The 18,855-nt window shown below is 53.0% G+C and overlaps 2 protein-coding genes across 10 annotated transcripts in view; one reads left to right on the top strand and one right to left on the bottom strand.

Moving 5' to 3' along the window:
• VWA2 (von Willebrand factor A domain containing 2) overlaps positions 1–2,631 on the top strand; it is a 28,214-nt gene extending 25,583 nt beyond the window's left edge. Inside the window, exons 11-13 of the mRNA XM_040992493.1 lie at positions 292–843; positions 1,394–1,519; positions 2,516–2,631. Coding sequence (XP_040848427.1) covers positions 292–843; positions 1,394–1,519; positions 2,516–2,631 — 794 coding nt within the window. The remainder of the gene's footprint in view (positions 1–291; positions 844–1,393; positions 1,520–2,515) is intronic.
• Positions 2,632–5,358: 2,727 nt separating this feature from the next.
• AFAP1L2 (actin filament associated protein 1 like 2) overlaps positions 5,359–18,855 on the bottom strand; it is a 33,458-nt gene continuing 19,961 nt past the window's right edge. For 2 of the 9 annotated variants that reach the window (XM_040992066.1, XM_040992063.1), the window contains 13 exons: positions 18,190–18,369; positions 17,101–17,190; positions 15,717–15,801; positions 15,123–15,227; positions 13,195–13,406; positions 11,773–11,918; positions 10,554–10,665; positions 9,685–9,930; positions 9,432–9,597; positions 9,012–9,167; positions 7,520–7,713; positions 7,291–7,416; positions 5,359–6,475 (listed from right to left, as the gene is read on the bottom strand). In XM_040992066.1, the coding sequence (XP_040848000.1) occupies positions 6,449–6,475; positions 7,291–7,416; positions 7,520–7,713; positions 9,012–9,167; positions 9,432–9,597; positions 9,685–9,930; positions 10,554–10,665; positions 11,773–11,918; positions 13,195–13,406; positions 15,123–15,227; positions 15,717–15,801; positions 17,101–17,190; positions 18,190–18,369 (1,845 nt within the window). In that variant the 3' untranslated portion in view covers positions 5,359–6,448. Of the gene's footprint in view, positions 6,476–7,290; positions 7,417–7,519; positions 7,714–9,011; positions 9,168–9,431; positions 9,601–9,684; positions 9,931–10,553; positions 10,666–11,772; positions 11,919–13,194; positions 13,407–15,122; positions 15,228–15,716; positions 15,802–17,100; positions 17,191–18,189; positions 18,370–18,855 lie in introns of all 9 variants that reach the window. The other 7 variants (XM_040992067.1, XM_040992065.1, XM_040992068.1 and 4 more) reach the window with 4 other exon arrangements.

Here is an 18,855-nt window from a genome sequence, read left to right as displayed (position 1 = left end):
TGGCAACTTGCAACTCAATTATTTCTGGTCATGTCACATTGGACAGGACTGGGATATGTGGGCACTCCTCAATGCCAAGAAGCCTGGGAAACAGTCTGGCTGGACATTCAGATTGTGGGATTCCAGGAGTCAAAGGGATTCCGTGATCAAGAGGAGGCTGAGGGGTTGGAACCTGCAGGGGTTGGAACCTGCAGCAGGCAGGCTGCCCGACCTGGACCTGCACCTTCTGGACCCAAGCAGTGCCTGCTGTGCTGGGGGCTCCAGACCAGGCTCCTCTGTTCTTTCCTGCAGGCTGCCAGGCCCAATCGCTGGACCTCATCTTCCTTTTGGATGCCTCAGCCTCTGTGGGCCCCGAGAACTTTGCTCACATGCAGAGTTTCCTTAGAAGCTGTACCCTTCAGTTTGATGTGAATCCTGATGTGACGCAGGTGGGCCTGGTGGTGTATGGCAGCTGGGTTCAGGTTGTCTTTGAGCTGGATACCCACATGACTCGTGCGGCTGTGCTGCGGGCCATGAGCCAGGCCCCTTACCTGGGTGGGGTGGGCTCAGCTGGCACTGCCTTGCTGCACATCCATGACCATGTGATGACCATCCGGAGGGGTGCCCGGCCCGGCGTCCCCAAGGCCGTGGTGATGCTCACAGGTGGCAGAGGAGTGGAGGACGCCGCGGTCCCTGCCCAGAAACTGAGGGACAACGGAGTCTCCATCTTGGTTGTGGGCATGGGCCCTGTCCTGAGAGAGGCACTGCGGAGGCTGGCTGGGCCTCGGGACTCCCTGATTCATGTGGCAGTGTACACGGACCTGCGGTACCACCAGGACATGATCATGGAGTGGATCTGTGCAGGTGAGGGGGACAGTTGGCACCTTTCAGAGCCACCTTCAGTGCCCAAGTGCAGGCCAAGCCTCTGTGTGCATGGGGCAAGGGCGGCAGCGTTTCCCAGTGACCGAGTATGCGGGCCAGGCCCTGTGTGTGATTGCATGGCCAGAACTGTCCCCATTTCGCAGTTAAGGTGCAGAGAATGGCTCTATGAACTATGGAATTTCTGCATTTCACTTAAATGGGAGCCAGTTCTAGACCCCCTCCTCGAAGCTTTAAAAGACCCCCTGATTGATCTAGATAGTATGATGCCACGACTTCCTTTTGCCAGAGATTTCCTGTCCATTTAAACAGTGTGTGGCACCAGTGACACACTGCCACGTACCCAGAACACACACACTTTCTGCATATAATGCATGTGGGAATATCAGGTGGAAACTGGGACTTAGCCAAGTAGCCTATAGCACCAGCTGTCCTGGCCTGTGACCCAGGGGCCTATCGGAGCCACTGCTCTAGTGGCCTTGCATCAGGGTCTGACTCAGCTGGGCCTAAATGGTGGGTGGGTTCTCTGTTGTAGAAGCCAAGCGACCGGTCAACCTCTGCAAACCCAGCCCATGCATGAATGAGGGTGCCTGCGTCCTGCAGAATGCGAGCTACCGCTGCGAGTGCCGGGGTGGCTGGGAAGGCCCCCACTGTGAGAATCGTAAGTGGGCTTCTGCAGCAGTTGGAGCGGGGATTCTGAGGCCTGCCAAGGCCCAACAACTTGGCTACAGGTGGCCTAGAGCTTTTGTTCAATGTGAGAATCAGTCATGTCTCTGCTTTGTGTCCATAAAACACTCAGCAAGTACCTGGTACATCCCAGGGACTGCTCTATTGTGGGAATACAGTAGTATGCTAAGCAATGAAATCTCTGCTCTTATGGAGGCAGAAAGAACTGGGTGGGCACGAGTGGTGTATGCAGTGGTGCTGAGCCCCTAGAGAAGATGACACAGAGGGAAGCCTTAGCTAGAAGCACGGTACATCTGTGGTGATGACCGGGATGGAGGCAGAAGACGTGGGCTCAGAGGCAGGTTGGTGGATAGATCAGTGGTGGGGGCTGGGGATCTTTGGTGTTTTCTGCTTGCTCTGTGAAATGAGCACAGCCATCTGCTGAGTGAGAATGGGGTTTACAAGATAGGGGAGTGACAGAGAGAACAAGTATGGGGTAGCTTTACTGTCCCCACGACTCTCACTCAAGAGTTTAAAATTAGGCCAGCATATGGATCCTGGTTTGTGTTTCCACCATTCCAATCCAGTTCCCTGCTAATTGCCTAGGGAAAGCAGCGGTGGATGGCCCAAATGCTTGGTGTCCTGCCAGGATGAAACTCCTGGATTTGGCGTGGTCCACCACTGGCCAATACAGCCAACACAGAGTAGATCGCTCTGTAACTTTCCAATAAGTACAAATTTAAACAAAGAGTGAACAGTCAGAAACCAGAAAACAAGCTGGAGCCTTGAGAATTCAGCCACCTGCAGAGGGTGACTTCCTGAGGCCAGGGGTGGATGTGAAAGGCAAGCAGGTGGGGTCTGATCTGGAATCTTCTGCATAGTGGTTTAGGCTGTGGACTCGCAGAAAGGTGTGAAGGGGACTCCTGGGTTGTAGGTGGGGTGAGGAGAGGCCTTGGACACTCATGTTCTCAGAGCTCACGTCTTTTTCCAGGGGTCTTGAGAGGTGATGCCCCCCAGGCACACAGCGCCCACCAAGAGCCTGCAGGAGGACAGCAGCCACATCCTTCCCAGCAAGCCTGGGGAAGGCTGGCACACCCTGGGCACTAAAAGGGGCCTCCCTGGGCACAGCATAGCTTTGGGAGCCCCCCAGAGTATCTGCTTCCTGCTTTGTCCAAAACCTTCTGCTCACCACCAGCCTTGCCTGGGAGAAGGATGTCTCAGCTGCTGATGGAGTTGCTGTCGCCCACTAACGTTGACACTGGAAATTTGGCTTATGTTGGTGAATATTTCTTCGCCTGCTTGTGGCATGTTGATGTGACATCACCTGCCAGCTCTCTTGCCTGAGGGCACAGAGGATATCTGATGTCCAACGTCTACTTTGCCCATGCCAAGTGCTAGACACAACCTTGCTGAGACAGCCTTACTCTGCGCGAGGCGATTCCTGGAGCGTCCTTCACGGAAGCAACGGCATTTCCAGGTGGAAAAAAGCATGGGCTTTTTCACTTACCCAGAATGCTGGATACTGAGTGAGTGGCACGTGTGACCTCCCCTGGGGGGTGAGGCCTGGGAAGATCCCAGACTGGAACTTGACCAATTGACTGGTTGATTTTATCTTTGTGGGGGGAGGGCACCCGTGTGGCTCTGATCAGCGATTGGTCTGGTATGGGCAGCATCCCCTTGAGGTCTTCTGAGAGTTTACTTAGAACAGGGCCATTGTGGGGTGTTTATCAGGCACTTTCTATTCTTCTTGTGGGGTAGAGAGGAGTGGGATTCTTGGGGTCAACAGAAGATAAGAGGGGGTTTTGCTTTGTTAAGACATAGATAAGATGTTTCTTACATTTTACTTTTTATGCTTTTTGTTCTACACACTCCCATCTGCTGGTTTGCTCCCCAAATGTCTGCATGGGCCGGGACTGGCCTGAGCAGAAATTAGGAGCCTAAAGCTTGTTTTTCCCAGGAATATATTTCCACCTAAACAGCAAAGAGGCTAATTAAGAATATTCTGTGACAGCATTTGGTAATAAGCAGTTCTTATCTCTTAGTCTCTAGGTTGGATTTCCATCAGAAACATTCGTAAGGCTCTGACACACATACAGACACTTGACCATTGTTCTGTTTAATGTCAATACAGGCATAACGAGGTTTTGGTTCACTCTGGTCCGTGTGTACGATGGAGGTGTGCTAAGATTCTATCATCCCATGGCCTCATCACCCACTTGGTCTGTGTTGCTGTACTCTGGGATTTCCTCCATCAGAGCATTTCCCATCACTGACACATGACTGTATTATGACACAGTGTATGAAGGGTCAAGGCTATACTGGCTTGAATGCCACTCAGCTTTTAAAACCTCAGGATTTCTGGTGTTAGGAAAGGGCCTTGGGTGTCATGCAAACCGTGCAGTGTACCAGGCATGGGGTGATGGCATTGTCTTGGTTCTAGGGAGTTTTCATGGATAATGACTTTTGTATTGCTCACAGGTGCATGTCAGCCAGGCTCCCATGCCCAACCAACAGGTGCTGGTCAATGATGTCACAGACATTTCACGAACTCTCTGGCCTTAATTTTATTCCTCATTTTATGACATCAGGGATCATTATTAGGAGTCCTTGCACTTACATTGCGAACTCTGGGCCTCTGTATTAAAGGTCTTAGGTGGGGAGTTTTTAGAAACTGGAGTTCCAGCCTTTGAAACCCCTCTTGAATCTTTGTACGTGATGATGGCACTGAGTTTGTCTTTTCATGACCCAGCAGTAACAAGGAGTGCCTGTTTTAGTGCCTGACCAGTCAGGCCTATTTCTTTTACTTACAAGAGATGCGCTTTTGTTTCCAGCTTCAATTATACAGCTAGGGTGTTGCAAATGGGTCAGATACTGCTTTTGGTTTCTTTGAACAGTTCTGCCCTCAGGTCCGTAGCTCTGGGCACAGAGTTGTAATATTTCTGCTTTTCTAGAGAAATGTTCTTTCCAAATGGTTTTGTTTCTTCCTTTTGAAGCATTAGGCTACCTTTCCTTGGCATTTCTGCATCGTTCAGGACTTCCAAAGTAATGCTTTTCAAAGTAGTGGTAACGGCACGTGTTCACATCTGGTTTTCAAAGCGACATTTTTACCAGGATAGTTGGTTTCCAAGGGTGATGTCATCAGGTTAAACGAACGTCTTTCTATACTGAGATGGCCAGTGGGGCTGAGAACTGGGGCATGCTTTCCCATTTGCTTTGAGAGGTTTTTCCACATTTATTCTGTTAATGTTATAAATGACCCATCTCTTTATGTACTCAGGAATGAAGTACCTTTGGTTGCTTGGCTAACTATTTGGTCATGAAACATTCTTTCAACACTGCTGAATTTAATTTTGCCAGTATTTTAAGAGGTTTTCATCTCTTTCCAAAAATTAAAGTTTTGTTTCTCTTTTTTGTGTTGAAATGAAATCAGAGCTATGGTAACTTTCTAATGGAAAACACACTTTCAATTTGTAACTAAAATGCTGTGGTCTGTCCTTTTCAGTTCTGCTATTTCATATTCATGTGTTTTTATTAGTCATTTCAATAAGCCATATTTCGGCTCTTTCACTTGAGCATACTTCCTGAATCCGAGCGTAGTGTGTGTAACTTCTAGCAGTCGATTTTTCTGTTTCCTACCTCTGATCCGTTTCTATAGCTGTCTCCTGTGTATTGTCATCTTTCAGCTTTATCTCCCTTCCTGGGTTTAAGACTTGGAATCGTACTTTGTAATTCTACGTGCTTTTGTTACATGTATGAAGTTCAGGACGCAAATAACCTAGATGTTCCCCAGGCCCTGTCCCAAGTCATTACAGGAGATGCACAGGAGACCCAAGGTACAAGGAAATTTTTATTTAAAAAAACAAAACAAAAATCTAACCCACCACTTGATGAAAGGTCACCAAGTGTTTATGACAAAGGAAACAAATGCCCTGGAATTAGAATTTTCTAAAAAAAAAAAGGAGACCTTTGTTCTCAGGAGCCACTATTAGAGAACTGGAATTCAGAACCGAGGCAGAGATGCTAACAGGTGAAATGATCCAACCTGTGTGAAAGGATCCCATCTGAGGAAAAGACAGAGGCAGCACTGCTGCCTGCAGGAGGAGAGCAAGCCCACCCCTCTCCCTTCCTGGGGACTAACAGCGTGGCATTAAATAACTGTTCCCCTAAAAATGGCCTGGCCACAGGGCTGAATCTGTAAACAGGGGGTGATATTTTTTCTTATGATAATGTAAAAATGTCAGTTAAATTGCAAGAAAGTACATTTCACTATTCTAAATTACAAGATTTTTATACTTCCTATGTTACGTGACATCATTTACACTTGTATTTAAAGGAAGTTGCTTCAAGAAACAGATCCTTAACGTGGTCGGGTCTGTGCCTCAGCTTGGTCCCAGATATTACCCTGTCAGACGGTTTTCCACAGGCCAGACCATGGCTGTTTAAAAAAATCACTGAAGACTGATGTGGGCCCACAAAACGAGAGAGAGAGAGCTTGAAGGCGAGGATGGTTTAACCCCCAAAGCTACCAAGTACTGGGCTAGGAAATAACAGGAGTTTCAACCTTCTCAGTCAGCAAAGCCATGTGAGCTTGACTTCTTTCTCCCAGCTTTTCCCTCCTTAAAAGCCTCGCTAAAGCAAAGGTTGGCAATTTTGGACAAAGAAACACAGAACATCCCTAAATAGAAGGCTTGACGACATCCAGCAGACCGAGGTCCCCAAAGCAGCAGCCCTTCCTCGTGGAATTCTTCTCTCCAGCTCGGTTTTTGTTTCTGCCTTCTCTCTGAAATGCTCCACAGTCTACATCCTATTTCTTCTAGACACACTCACCCTTTCGGAGTGGCTGCTTTCACACAAAGACTGTCACGAAGCAGGATTGTCACCAAGGTCCGTGTTGCTGCCAGAGTCCTTAGACGAAGCTTGTCTCCTAACTTGCTCCTTTCTTTTCCCATTCCTAGAGGCCACCCACGGACCCCCCCCCAAAAGAAAATTAGTCATCCTTCTTAGTAATTCTTTGCATGAGGGTACTTCAAAATTCATGAAAAATGGAACAAAAAACATTTCAGTGCCTCCCCCAAAATACACGTTCCCATGAATGTTTTTTCAAGACCTCTTGTATTGTATGGATTTTAAAAATGTGTTGCATCAAAATGTATCTTGCAATTTCATTTTTCATGAACTTTCTGAAGGACCCTCACGCACAGAAGTATCTGTGCAGGGAATACAGCAGCAACAACAAAAAATCAACCTGTGTTTATTACTGCTTGGAACACCTATTAAGAGATCCAGGCTGTGACACATCAGCGAGTGATTAGTGATGCCTGCACGGCAGTAAGAGAGCAGCGGCTCATGTACTTGCCATGAATTTTCTAGTCAGTCCCTGGTGTGGAAGCCTTGAGACGTCTGCAGCAGATCAGCAGGAGAGGAACAAAGAACAGAGCTTGCCAAAAACGGAGGCAGCTGGAGCTGTGTTCTTTTGGGAGCCAAGTGAATTTAGGACTAGCCCTGAAGGAGAATCGAGGTTGCTAACACCCATTCCTTGTCTATTCCGTGGTGCTGGCCTATTGCCACATTATACTGCCTGCCCAAATGTGCTTTTCCGGAGTCCCTGCAATGTGATTATGGAGTAGTAGAGAGGAGTCTGAGGCTGTTGAGTAAGAATGCCTGAAGCAAGCAGGGACACAGGATGCCAGAGCTGAAGGGCATGGGCACGTGGCTTAGAACTTGACCTGAACTTTGTTGGTCCTGAGACCGGCAGGACCCTCTTACCTTGGCTTTCTGAAGGACGGTGCCTTTGCCTGTGACCATGACCGAGAGAGGCCTGTTCTTGAGGGCTGTTGCAGAGTTGACTGGAGTAGAGTCAGGTGCAGGGGTGGGAGTGGCGGCAGCTTTGGGCTGTGGTCAGAGGGAGGCAGTAAGGACTGAGACAAGCAGGTGGACACAGGACCTCCTCCCGGGTTCCCGAGGCCCTGCAGGCAGCTGCAGGCCTGGCACTCACGCGGGGGCTCACACTCTCCAGGTGGGTGGTGTCCACTGTGGTGCCCAGAGTCACGGGCCCCGCCTCGGCCTTCTTCAGGTTGTCCTTCACCTCCATGATGCTGAGCTCCAGGTCCACACGCCTGCTCTCCTCGACCCGGCACTCCTCGTCTATCTCCCTCAGCTTCTGCTCCAGGCTGGCCATGACGCCCTTGTCTGCAGAGAAAACGCAGCCAACTGCAGAGAACAGCATTCCAGCCAAGGCCAGGCCATGAACCACAGGGCTGGCCCCAGCAACTGGGGCTGCAGGGGACCTGTGTGTAAGGAGTAGCCTCAAGGCCCAAGTCCTGCTAGGCATCCTGCCAGGTCTGGCAGGTTCCAGAGGAGGCCTCTGCTTTCACAAGAGGGCAAATGTCTGAGACTCAAGTTCCTCCCTGGGTAACCTGGGTTTATTACTGTTACAATGACCCAAAAGGCTTGGAGAAGCTTTGCTAATGATCACTGGAGCAGTGCTGGGCTGTTTGACCTGCACCTCCCAGTGCCCCCATATGCCTAATGCAACAGGGGTCCTTATCCTGGAGTTACTGCAGCAGGAAACTGTGACCTCATGGGATTTCCTCCCAGAAGGTTCTGGAGTGTTAGAAAAACAGGCAGGCACCACATGTGTCCCACACAGAGCTTCACGCAGGAGTCAACAACCACCAACACAGCTCCAACATCTATGTCAGCAGTTGTCAGAGGACAAGCAGGGGCCACTGTAATCAGAAAATATTGTCAATACTTTTGGGGATTTGAGTTCAAAAGAAATACAGCTGAAAAAACCAGTTTTATAGAATCTACAGGGTGCAGTTGTAGTGAGAACAAACTAGAGTGGCAATTCCCCTCTCTCATCTGGAATATCCAGGAGAGGAAAGACAGAGCTAAAAGTCCCTGGCACCTCCCTGGCACCTCCCTGGCACTCCTGCAGTTACTGGACATTACTGATGAGCTCTAGTCTACATGTGGCATAGAGTGCAACCATGTTAATAAGGCACAAACAAAATTTGTGTCCCCAAGACCTCCTTTCACCAATCCTCTTGGAATCAGCTGCATTTGTCCCCAAACCTGCTCTGCCAGTTGTTTGTTGGTACAGTTGTGCAATTTGAATATTCCAGGAGCTCAAAGTCACTGTGTGGAAAAAGAAGCCAAATGCCTTAAAGGCTCAGAGGCTTCTGTTGTCAGGACACACCTGTCACACACCAGCAGGATTTCAGAAGAGACACAGACGCAGGTGGTACAAGAGTCTGAAGTCTTTGTTCACTTTAAAGGAAGCCCCCGGAAGCTGAGGATGGCTCCTGCAGGAGTTGTGTGTCCTCAAAGGACACACTCGGGGACCCAGGTCTCGGCACTCCATCCAACGATGGGCCCAGGAATATGCATTTGCTTTTAATGATACCAAAATACACCAGTGATTCAAACAAATCAGTTTTTAAAGATATACAAAGCCATGTGCTGGTCCTGTGGAGGCCGCTCACCTGTGCACCTGCCCAGCGTCTCCTTCAGCTCCCGCTTCTCCTTCCGCAGCTGAGCCAGGTGTCCCCGGATCTCCTCCTTCTGCTTCTCCAGCCTCTCCTTCTCCTCCGTGTACCGCTTCACCTCAGCCTCTGTGCGATTCTTGCCAAGTTTGATCTCTGCAGACCCCGAGACAGGAAGCCTCAGGGGAGCTGGGCTGGTGTAGGAGGCCTGTGCCCAACCCACTCCTCAGGATGAGCCAGCACCCAGGGCATTGTTTCAGAGCAGCTCTGAGTGCCAGCCAGCGTGGTAGGTAACAGCAAGGTGGACTGGGCCCACGCTGTCTGCTGGCGGACCTTCACTCTCTCATCTGAGCAGGAGGGAATCAAACTCACTTCTGTAAGCCATGGCCAATGTACTGGGGTTGTATTTAGCACACATACCTGCGCTGTTCACCCGTGATCTGTCCTTGACAGGTGGGCTGCTGCCAGCTAGGGTGGCAGCCACGGGGTCAGGGCAGCTTGCGGGGAAGGAGATCTGCTGTTCACTCTGGATTCTGACTGTGGTGATTCTTGGGGAAGCATCATCTGGCTCCAAACTCCCCAGCCGCTTCTGCTTTGGACGAAGCAAAAGTGACTCGGCCTGATGCAGGCTGGCAGGAGGGGGTGGGGGCTTGCTCACCTACTGAGGCTGTACCTGCTCTTCCAGGTTCTCAGCCAATGTTGTGCAGGGCTCATCCAGGTCACGGCCGGGACTTGGGTCAACAGGGAGGTCCTCTGCCCGGCCATCTGGGTGGGGTGGGGTGGGGGAGGCAGCCCGGGCCTGTATCCCACCGGAGTTGTGCAGGAAGGACTTGATGGGTGTGAGGTCCAGGTATACTCGGTCATGCTCACTCTCATTTGGGATACCTGCGGCAGGGGTGGCTTCCTCGGCAGGTTCCACCTGCAGAAGAGAGGGGCGTTTGCCGTTACCCCATGCCCTCAGCCATAGCAGAGGCACCAGCCTGCTCTCCAGGCTTCCAGTCCCACTCCATTCTGCAGCTTGTGGGGAACTTCCCTTCCTCTTAGATGAGGTTCTCCCAAGTTCCGGATGTTAACACACAAGTGTGTGTAGGTGGTGATGGTTAAAACCCATGCCACACCATCACTACTACCCTGACCCTTCCTCCTCACCTGTAAAGAAAACAGCAGTTAACATTCTCCAAGGAGGCTGGGAGTGAATAAGAAACTACACGAAGCCCTTAGCACCACAGGGCTTGCTGCTGGGCACACAGTACCTGCCGTCTATACCATCTGTGCAGCTCTGTGATCAATGCAGACCTCAGAGCCTAAAGGAGTCACGGCTCTCAATCCCCCCACCACAAGGTCCTCCCAAGCCTAGTTCAGCTATTTCATCGAGGTCGTGAGACCCCTGCCACTGAACTGCACAGCCCCAGGCCCACACAACACAACCTCTCTGCCCCAGTGACCTTGGACAAGGCTAACCCGCCACTCAGACAACGCAGTGTGCTCTGTGGCAGGAGGAGGAGTTCAGGGCCCCCAGACCACTGCCCAGCGGGCCCCTACCACTGTTGTGAGCTCCGACACCTCAACGTCATCGTACAGGTCCTCCTGGCGATCGCGGCTGGGCAAGCCGTCGATGTACGTGTTGGGCTCTGAGAACTTCCTCTGCATGAGTCTGCAACACATGGCCAGCCACAGTGTGAATGAAGCACCCACAACAGGGCAGGTGAGCGCATGACAGCTAGTGCCTAGGAACCCAGGGACCACCACCAGCTCCGTGCACCTGGGGTATTCCCCCCCTCCATTTCCCAGCATCCTCTTTTTAGAGCTCTGAGATCCAGCATCCCCTTCCAGAAGCATAAGCTTCCCAGGCCCAACTCTGTGTAGGGTCCTTTTGCCATCTTGGTCCCCTAGTTCCTCACTTTCAGCATCCCCTTCCGACCAGAGTAGCATCATCCCTTCTCATTACTTCACCATGCACCTGCAGCAGCACAGGCCAGAGACTATTCCTGTTTCTTAAATTCCCCTATATCATTACTATAGCATAGCTCTTCATAGACAGTCACTGCTCCTCATTGTGGGCACGGACAGTGGCAGAGTCCAGCCTCCCATTGTCAAGATACAGCTAATAGTTCCAGCAGTAGTCCTTCTCTGTAAGTAGAGATGCACATTGCACTACATACTCGCATCTGGATATGTCTATTGAACTTAATTATTCTCAGTCTACTTTAAAAAAAAAAAAAAGAATCCTTCCAAATTCATTTCTTTGAAGCCAGAAGTATTCTCGATTCTAAGGTCAGATGGAGGCAGGCAAGCACTGAACTGCCACTCTGGAGCTACAAATGTATAGTACCCCAGGCTCCATGTCAGTGACCTGGCAAGCTCCCATGGCCACCTGACTCAGGCCACTTCTCCCAGAGCCAGTATCACTGCCCCCTGCCTTAATCCACGCTCCACAGGGATGTGATGTGGCTCAGTAAGGAAACACTGAGCAGACAGGAAGGACAAGTGGCAAGTCAGGAGAGGCACTGCCCCTTGCTCTTGTTGCTGCAAGGCACCTACCCAGGGCCAAGGAGGCCGCCCTGCTCTCCCTGCCTCCCCGGGGATCCAGCGCCTGGCCGGCTCTCCGCTGGGGCTCCCAGAGGCTCCGTCTTCCTGCTATGAAGTAGAGCAGGCCCAGAGCTGTGTCCACGGTGGCCACCTGCTCGGGTTGCTCATGCCCAGGTCTGGAAGCACAGCTGAGCAGGGGAGGGTGCGGGGCAGAAAGCCCTACTGTACTCACAAGAGGGAATTCTTGGCTGCGCTCACAATGCAGGAAACCCGGTCGGCATCCACGTAGTCGTAGGTGAACTCTTCTGGGTCTGTCTTGGAGCCTGACTCGGACAGCAGGAGGCCCAGCCAGTGGCCCATCTCCTCGGAAGACTTGGCCTGGAGAGAGGTGGGGGAGACTTGAGTAGGGCCGGATGTGCTACCTGTGGCCGGCCTGTCTCCACCTGCTTTCTGCCTGTGTCCTTCTGAAACAGCCAGGGACCCCAAATCACACCTCGTATTACCGACACCTCGATGTCCCCTTAACAAAGCCATGGGGATTCGCCCCATGAGTCAGGTGACTTGCAGGCCTGGTGCAAAGAGGGCTTTGTTAAGCAGGTGTGATGACTACGGAAATCCCATCTGCCCAGAGTTACTGAAAGTTCCCAGGGGACCTGTGTGTGCTGGGGCTTTAGGCTGACAGCTCAAGTTCCAAATGATCATGTGCCATGCCTACAGGACCCCAAAATCCCTGCTGAGAAATGATACCCTGACTTCTCTGACTTCTGGAAGGCCAGGACATCCTAAACTCCTTTCTGAGGCCAACAATCTCTGCTACGCCATGAGCTAGGTGCTGGGGAGTCGGGAGCTTTGTTCTTCCCCAGGAAGCAATGCTTTTCCCCACATATCCACACCAGGGACTTCTATGAACAAGCCAGCATTTCTTGCTAACAAGAGAAAAAGCCCTGGGAATCCTATGAATGCTACCAATTTTTCCATGAACACAGGGAGTGTCCGTCTATGTCTCTTCTTTGTTTATCTCGGTTACCATGTTATTACAATAAGTTGATACAAGTACTTGTCAATGGATACAAGAATAAACACAAGCTCATCCTGGAGAAGCAACTGCCTTGTGGGCCTTTCGCCACCAGAGGGTGGTGTTAGAACACTGAATGATAGGACGAAGTGCACAGGAGCTCCTAGGCAAGCTTGTTTTTGTGTGCTCAGCCTGCACCAGCTCACTGCAGGCATTATGTCACCTCAGCTTGGGACATGTAACATCACATCACACAGGGTGGGGAGCTGAGAAATGTCATTGTTCCAAGGCTCATTCAGCCCCACAGATAAGCCCTGAATGCACCAGGGATAGACTCCCAGCTGGTGACAAACACGCAGCAAGGCACCCATTTCCCGTCCCGAGCGGCCTTTCCAGCTGCTGGGGGAGTTATAAATACTCCTGCTGCAGCACGGGAAATGCTCATTGTCCCACTCCTATGGCACAGCTACCCTGAGGTCAGAAAAGGAATGGAAAATTTGAAAATTGCAAACAATCCCAAGCAAAGGAAGTCAACCAACGGGGGCCCCATCGGTGTCGCCTTGGTGGGACTCTGGAGGCAGGCAGGCAGCTGGCTACAGTGATGGCCACCACAGAGCTGGCCCCACAGGCCAGTCATACCTCAAGCTTGACCAGCTCCTCGCCATTGTGCAGGATGCGGAAGGAGTAGAGGTGGTCAGGGCTGGGGTCTGGGACCACTTCACAGCCCACCAGGTTGAGGGGCTGCTGGGCTGCCTTGCTCCGGTTCCGGTCCTGGTAGAAGTACAGGTGATTGCCCCTGACGGAGCACCAGCGTGACTTCCACTGGCTGTTGACCAGCACGTTCAGATAACCTGCAGGGAGAGGTGGATATGGTGGGGATGGGGCTGCGTGTGTGGATGAGACTGTGTGTGTGTGACTGTGTGTGCATGGGGTGGGGGGCAAGGCTGCAGGACTGTAAACACCTCTTGGAGAGCTCTATGTGTCCAGGGCTGGACCACCTCTGGGCCTCTTGGACCTTTCTCTAGAATCTCAATGCTAGAACTGGCCGTGCTTTCTTATCTCACAGGGGCTGAAGCTCACAGCATTCTCCTCCATCCCTGGCAGCACAGCTGCAGGTGGGCAGCGCAGCTGTTCTGGTCTCCGGCAAAAGCACCTCTAGAGAGCGGTGACTTGCATTTTCAATCAGACCAGGCCCCAGGAGTACTCTGCAAAGGACAGACCCCACCCCTAAAGCACCCCGCCTGGCTCCACGTGCTGAAGGGTCCTGCACATTCTGGTGGACTGGGTCCTGTGCTGCTCATCTCCCCGGAGGCACTGGCTTGGTCCACACTAAGTACCTGGAGGCTGCTAGGAACCACAGGCAGGATGTACTAGTAACAGGTGAACATCACGGCTAGCTACAACCCAGCCCACTGCGGGACACACAGGGCAAACCATGGACATTTCCGAGCCCTGTTATCCTCCTAGCAAGGGGCAGAATAGGAGAGCAGGGTTGGCCAGACAGAGGCTCCACATACATCCTAGGCGTTAGGAGTGGAGGGAACAGTGGGCCTGCACAGGTGGGGGTTCAGATTGTTAGCACCCCCAACTCCTGGGAAGGAGAGCAGCTATGTTCTCCCTGGACCTCCAGCAGTCAGCAGGTTCCCAAGCCATGCGCTGGCCCTCAGGGGCTACAGGGGTGGGCACAGCCAGACCACTTCTTCCCCAGCTCCCTTACAGCTCCGTTCCACCCCACCCCTACCCTCCCACCTCAGAAAGGACAACTCAGGGATGGAGACCTGACCCTGAGTAATAGGACAAAGCCCCAAGATGGAGAGTAATGGCCTACGGGCCCCAGGGGGGACTGCAGTCATGACTTCCCGCATGTGGTTCAGCCCAGCAGGCCTCAGTTTACCTCAGCAGGTGTCCCAACAATGGAACTGACCTCTAAACTCACTAGCGCCTCCCCTCCCCCAGCCCGTGGTAACAGGCTCCGCACTGTGGCCTTCCTGGGTCGCAGCTGTTCCTGTCTCAAAATTCGCCTTCCTGCCACAGGCCTACTCAGCTGCCGCTGCCCCCTTGGCACTCAGGTCCCCGCAGCCGCCTCTGACCTCAGAGCGTGAAAGCTTCCGCCTCTCCCCACGTCCCTGTGACTACAGAGAGAACACAGTGTGGACTCAGCTACAAGGTCAGCCTTCCTCCTGGGCTGGTGTGCTCTGAGAACAGGGCCTTCCACCTGCTGGGGTCTCCTTTTCCTAACACTGTGCCAACCATACTTCATGTGTGGAACCAAAGGAATTTGGCATTTGCTGAAGGGTAAGATGCTCCCATCCCATTCACAGTGCCGCTCCTGCACCCAAATCCAGCTTCCCACTATGAAGTCCTGGGGGGGGGCAGCAAGTGAGGACCAGCAGGTCTGCCTCTCAAACAAGAGTAGGAATCACCTGCAGGGAAGACAAACTGAAGCCAACCCGGAAGGCCCAGAGCTCTCGGTGTTGGAAGCAAGCCCTGAAATCTGTTGCCCTGCTTTCCTGTGTTGATCGAGCCCTTGAGGCCCTGGGGGTAAGATGGGGGGCTGCAAGTCTTACTGGATGTCTCCAGGGATCTCTCTGGTGGCTCCAGGGAGCTGGACTTCTTCCGGCCCAGGTTCATGAGGTTGCTCAATTTGAGGCCAGCAGAACATTTCTTCTTGACTGTACAGACACACGGAAGGTGGTCAGGACTGCACCTGCCCCTCCCTGTGCCCTTATCTACTTCATCCACATCCACTCATCCCCCAAACACACATACACCATACCCACACCTCATCCACGCACCCTTGACACACACACCCCACACCTGCTCCCCAAATGGGATCCCCACCACAATCAGCTTGCTGTAGAGGGGACACAGACCTCTTAAGAAGTAGGCAAGCACCTGAGTCTGAACCCCAAGACACTGGGAATAGGTGACCCCCAGTCAGCGCTGCACAAATATTTCATCTCCAGCCTTGGGGAGATGTAGCCTCAATCTGGCCATCTTTTTCTTGTACGTGCAGCTCTCCATGGCTGTATTTCTAAGCAGCTTATAAACCGGAGACCATGTCCCAGTTAGTAACCATGAGAAACCAGAGCTGATCAGACAGCTCATCGCACTTGCTGGTGTACCGCCCCCCGCAGCCATGAGGTCAACAGCCTTGTTACCATCTTTGGTCTCTGTGGTCTCGGGGTGGCCATCCATGGGGCTCCCGCACTCGGGAGCTGACAGGTACTTCTCAGCTATGTCTGGCTGTGAAGGAGAGAGGAGTGAGTGGGGACGGGCACTGGTTGAGAACAGCTGTGGAGGGGGGCGGCACTGGCTGAGAACAGCTGTGGAGGAGGGGGGCACTGGCTGAGAACAGCTCCCTTGGTGACAATTTAAGGGAAAACAATCAATGGCTCTTGAGTGGAGGCCAGAGGTCACCTGCTCAAGCCCCCATTTGGCACCCAAACTGCAAATTCCTGGTCCCTCCTTGGCAGGGCACCAGCCCAGCAGCTCCCCAAGGCTGCCAGGAGCACCCTCCTTCCTCTCCCTGATGGAGTGCCCTGCCCCACCCATGGATGCCTTCCCTCCTTAGGTCAACACCTCCTCATCTGTAAGTTCTCTACAGGCTGTTTCCCCTCATCAGGGTGGCCCCAAAGCCAGCGGTCAGGTCAGCCAGGCAGCCTAGCTCCAAGGAAGCTGACTTCAAGCTGAGAGCTATCCCTAGCAGGAAAGTCTTTGGAGAGCTCACTGTGCAGAAACCCAAGCAGATTTTGGTGAAGGGCTGGCTTGGCCTCCAGAAGCAGGATACAAGTCTAGCCCTGACTCCCACATGGAATGACCCAGCCAGTGCTCTAAGCCTCACCCGGTGTGCATCCCACAAAACCGCAGCAGCATCCAGCATCCTGCAACAGGGCCTTGCAAGAGCAGGCTGAAGACCTTGCTCCCACACAGCAGGCCCTGGCCAGGAAATGCTCACAAACCCTTATTTCTGACCCTTGCCCCCGCCCACCCTGTTAAGGAAACTCAACCTCACCCCAATCTGTGTTTTCTAGTTCTTGGACAAGAAAGGAAGCAAACAGCAACAGCCTCCACTTCAAGTCATTCCAAAGGTCTCTTCCTCCTTGCCCAAGCCCACGGCATAGCCCCCGCTTTCCTCTCTGCCTGGGATAGGGTCCCCAAAGGACACACAGTGGCTTTGTGGCAGCTGTGCATGTACCAGGAGTTGTGGGACCTCCCTGCAGAGACCCGGGGACAAGCCACAGGAAACTTTCAGTGGTGGTGGTCCTAGGGGGAGGACACACGGGTGGGAGATCAGCCTTGCCAGAGCTCCCCTCACTGAGCTGCATACATTATACCCCTTTTTCCCTGGAGCAAGGAAATATTTTAGATGTGCGTCAACTTCATCTATTTTCCTGCCAAGCTAAAACCACTTGTCTCATCTAGGTAGCGGATGCTGCTTATTAATGGGGCTGAAGTCCAGAAGCACAGGTCCCCAACCTGCCACTGTGGACTGTTACAGGGGAGAAATGGAATCGGCATCCCTCAGTGGGGGCGGAGACTTACTCTGTGGCCAGGCAGGCGCAGGACATCCGGGGTATACTGGTTTCCCTCAGACGTGCCCTCGGAAGGCAGGCCACTCACCTCCTGGATGACCTGCGGCCGGAAGAGACTGTCAGCACAGACCCAGGTCTCCACTGTCCCCTGGCCTCTATGCACAGCCTGATCAATGCTGGAACTCCCATGGCCAGGAGGGTAGGGGGTAGTGAAACGGAAATCACACTGTCCCCCTCTTCCAAATACAGCCATGTCCATGTCCACCAAGGTCCATCTGTGGCCTGGGAAGGAGCTGGGCAGGTGCAACAAGCAAGCCTTGCTGCTCGGGCCCTTTCCTGCAGGCCCCTAGGTATTCTGAGGCAGTCAGCCAGCTCCCAGGTAACGTGCCTGAGGAAGCAGCAAAGGATGGACCAGGTGCTTAGGCCCCTGCATATGAGGGAAACCAACAAGAAGCTCCTGGCTTCGGCTCAGCCCAGCCCAGGCCCTGGCATGACACGATCTGTGAGGGATAGGAACCAGGAGAAGGGCCTCTCATCACCCCTCTCTCCCAGGACCTGCGGGATTTGGGGATCTGTGTGTCCTTTCCTGATACAAACCTTACACTTCTGGAAGCATCATGCTCATCTCAGACCTGGGGCAGCTGGGCACCTGCCCAGACACTTCCCTATCATCACCCTTTGGCTAAGGGAAACCAGACAGGACTATGTGTGTTGGCGGGGGGGGGGGGGGAAAGCCAGCAATGAGGCTAAGCAGGCCCAGGACTGGCATCCAACGCTCCCACTTACTTGCCAGTGGCCTCTGCCCTCTGAGCCTTAATCTTCACTCCTGGCAAATGGGGGCAGTGACATTGTCCAGCTAGGCCCAGGGTGGTTTTTGTCTAGAAGGCCAGTGGATTGCATCTACTGCCCAGTCAGTGCAAGCTGTTGGGGATCCCGGACAAGTGGACAGCACGGCATCTCTGTGAGACCGATGCCACCACTGAGGCCACATGAGGCCCTGGGGATGTTCTGCTGTTGACCCTTTGGAAAGGGCTAGAAGCCAGAGCTCTAAGAGCCCCCCACACCCTCCGGGTGTTCCTGGCGGGCCAGCGGGCCTCACCCTGAGCCACTGCTCAGCCTGGTCCTTGCTCTGCAGGCCCAGCACGATCACGTCGGCGTTCATGGGCGTGATCTTCAGCTTGTGCTCCTTCTTCCGCACTTGCTTCTCCTTGTGCACCACGCTGCTGCCCACCAAGTTCACGTCTAGCTGAGGACTGTGGTCCTTGGAGGACTTGTAGCACTGGAGGGGAAGGGAGGGGAGCAAGTCAGGTTCTGCAAAGGGAGTGGGAGGTTTTCAGGACACTGAAGGAGTCCCTGAAGACCAGCTTGACCCCACCCAAAGTGGGGGACACCCCTGTGGATACCCAAAAGGCCTAGATACTTAACTTTGACTTTCACCATCAGCTCTTGCCCTGAACACTGGATTAGTTCTGTCCTTCAAGACTCCTTCTCACTAGGCCCAGCCAGGACCCCGGGGACAGCCCCAGGGTGGTCCAAATAGCTGGAACTTGCCCCAGGCATGGGGTGTGGGAGGGTCCTATACACACGCCTGTGCCACCTGAGGACATTCCAGCCAATGTGAGCCACCCGTGGGAGATGCCCCTGCAAGGTTATCAGCTTGGCACTTCGCACCCATCTGAGTGTATTCTGTGGTGCTCACTGGACAGCAAAGTAGCCAATTGACGCAGGTCCCGGGGCACAGCCCATCGGGTCCCCTGTGGACATC

The sequence above is a fragment of the Ochotona curzoniae genome, unplaced genomic scaffold (genome assembly GCF_017591425.1).
Source record: "Ochotona curzoniae isolate NIBS_2020 unplaced genomic scaffold, NIBS_Ocur_1.0 contig_66, whole genome shotgun sequence".
Taxonomy (NCBI): domain Eukaryota; kingdom Metazoa; phylum Chordata; class Mammalia; order Lagomorpha; family Ochotonidae; genus Ochotona; species Ochotona curzoniae.
This window is presented reverse-complemented; position numbering and strand designations above follow the sequence as displayed.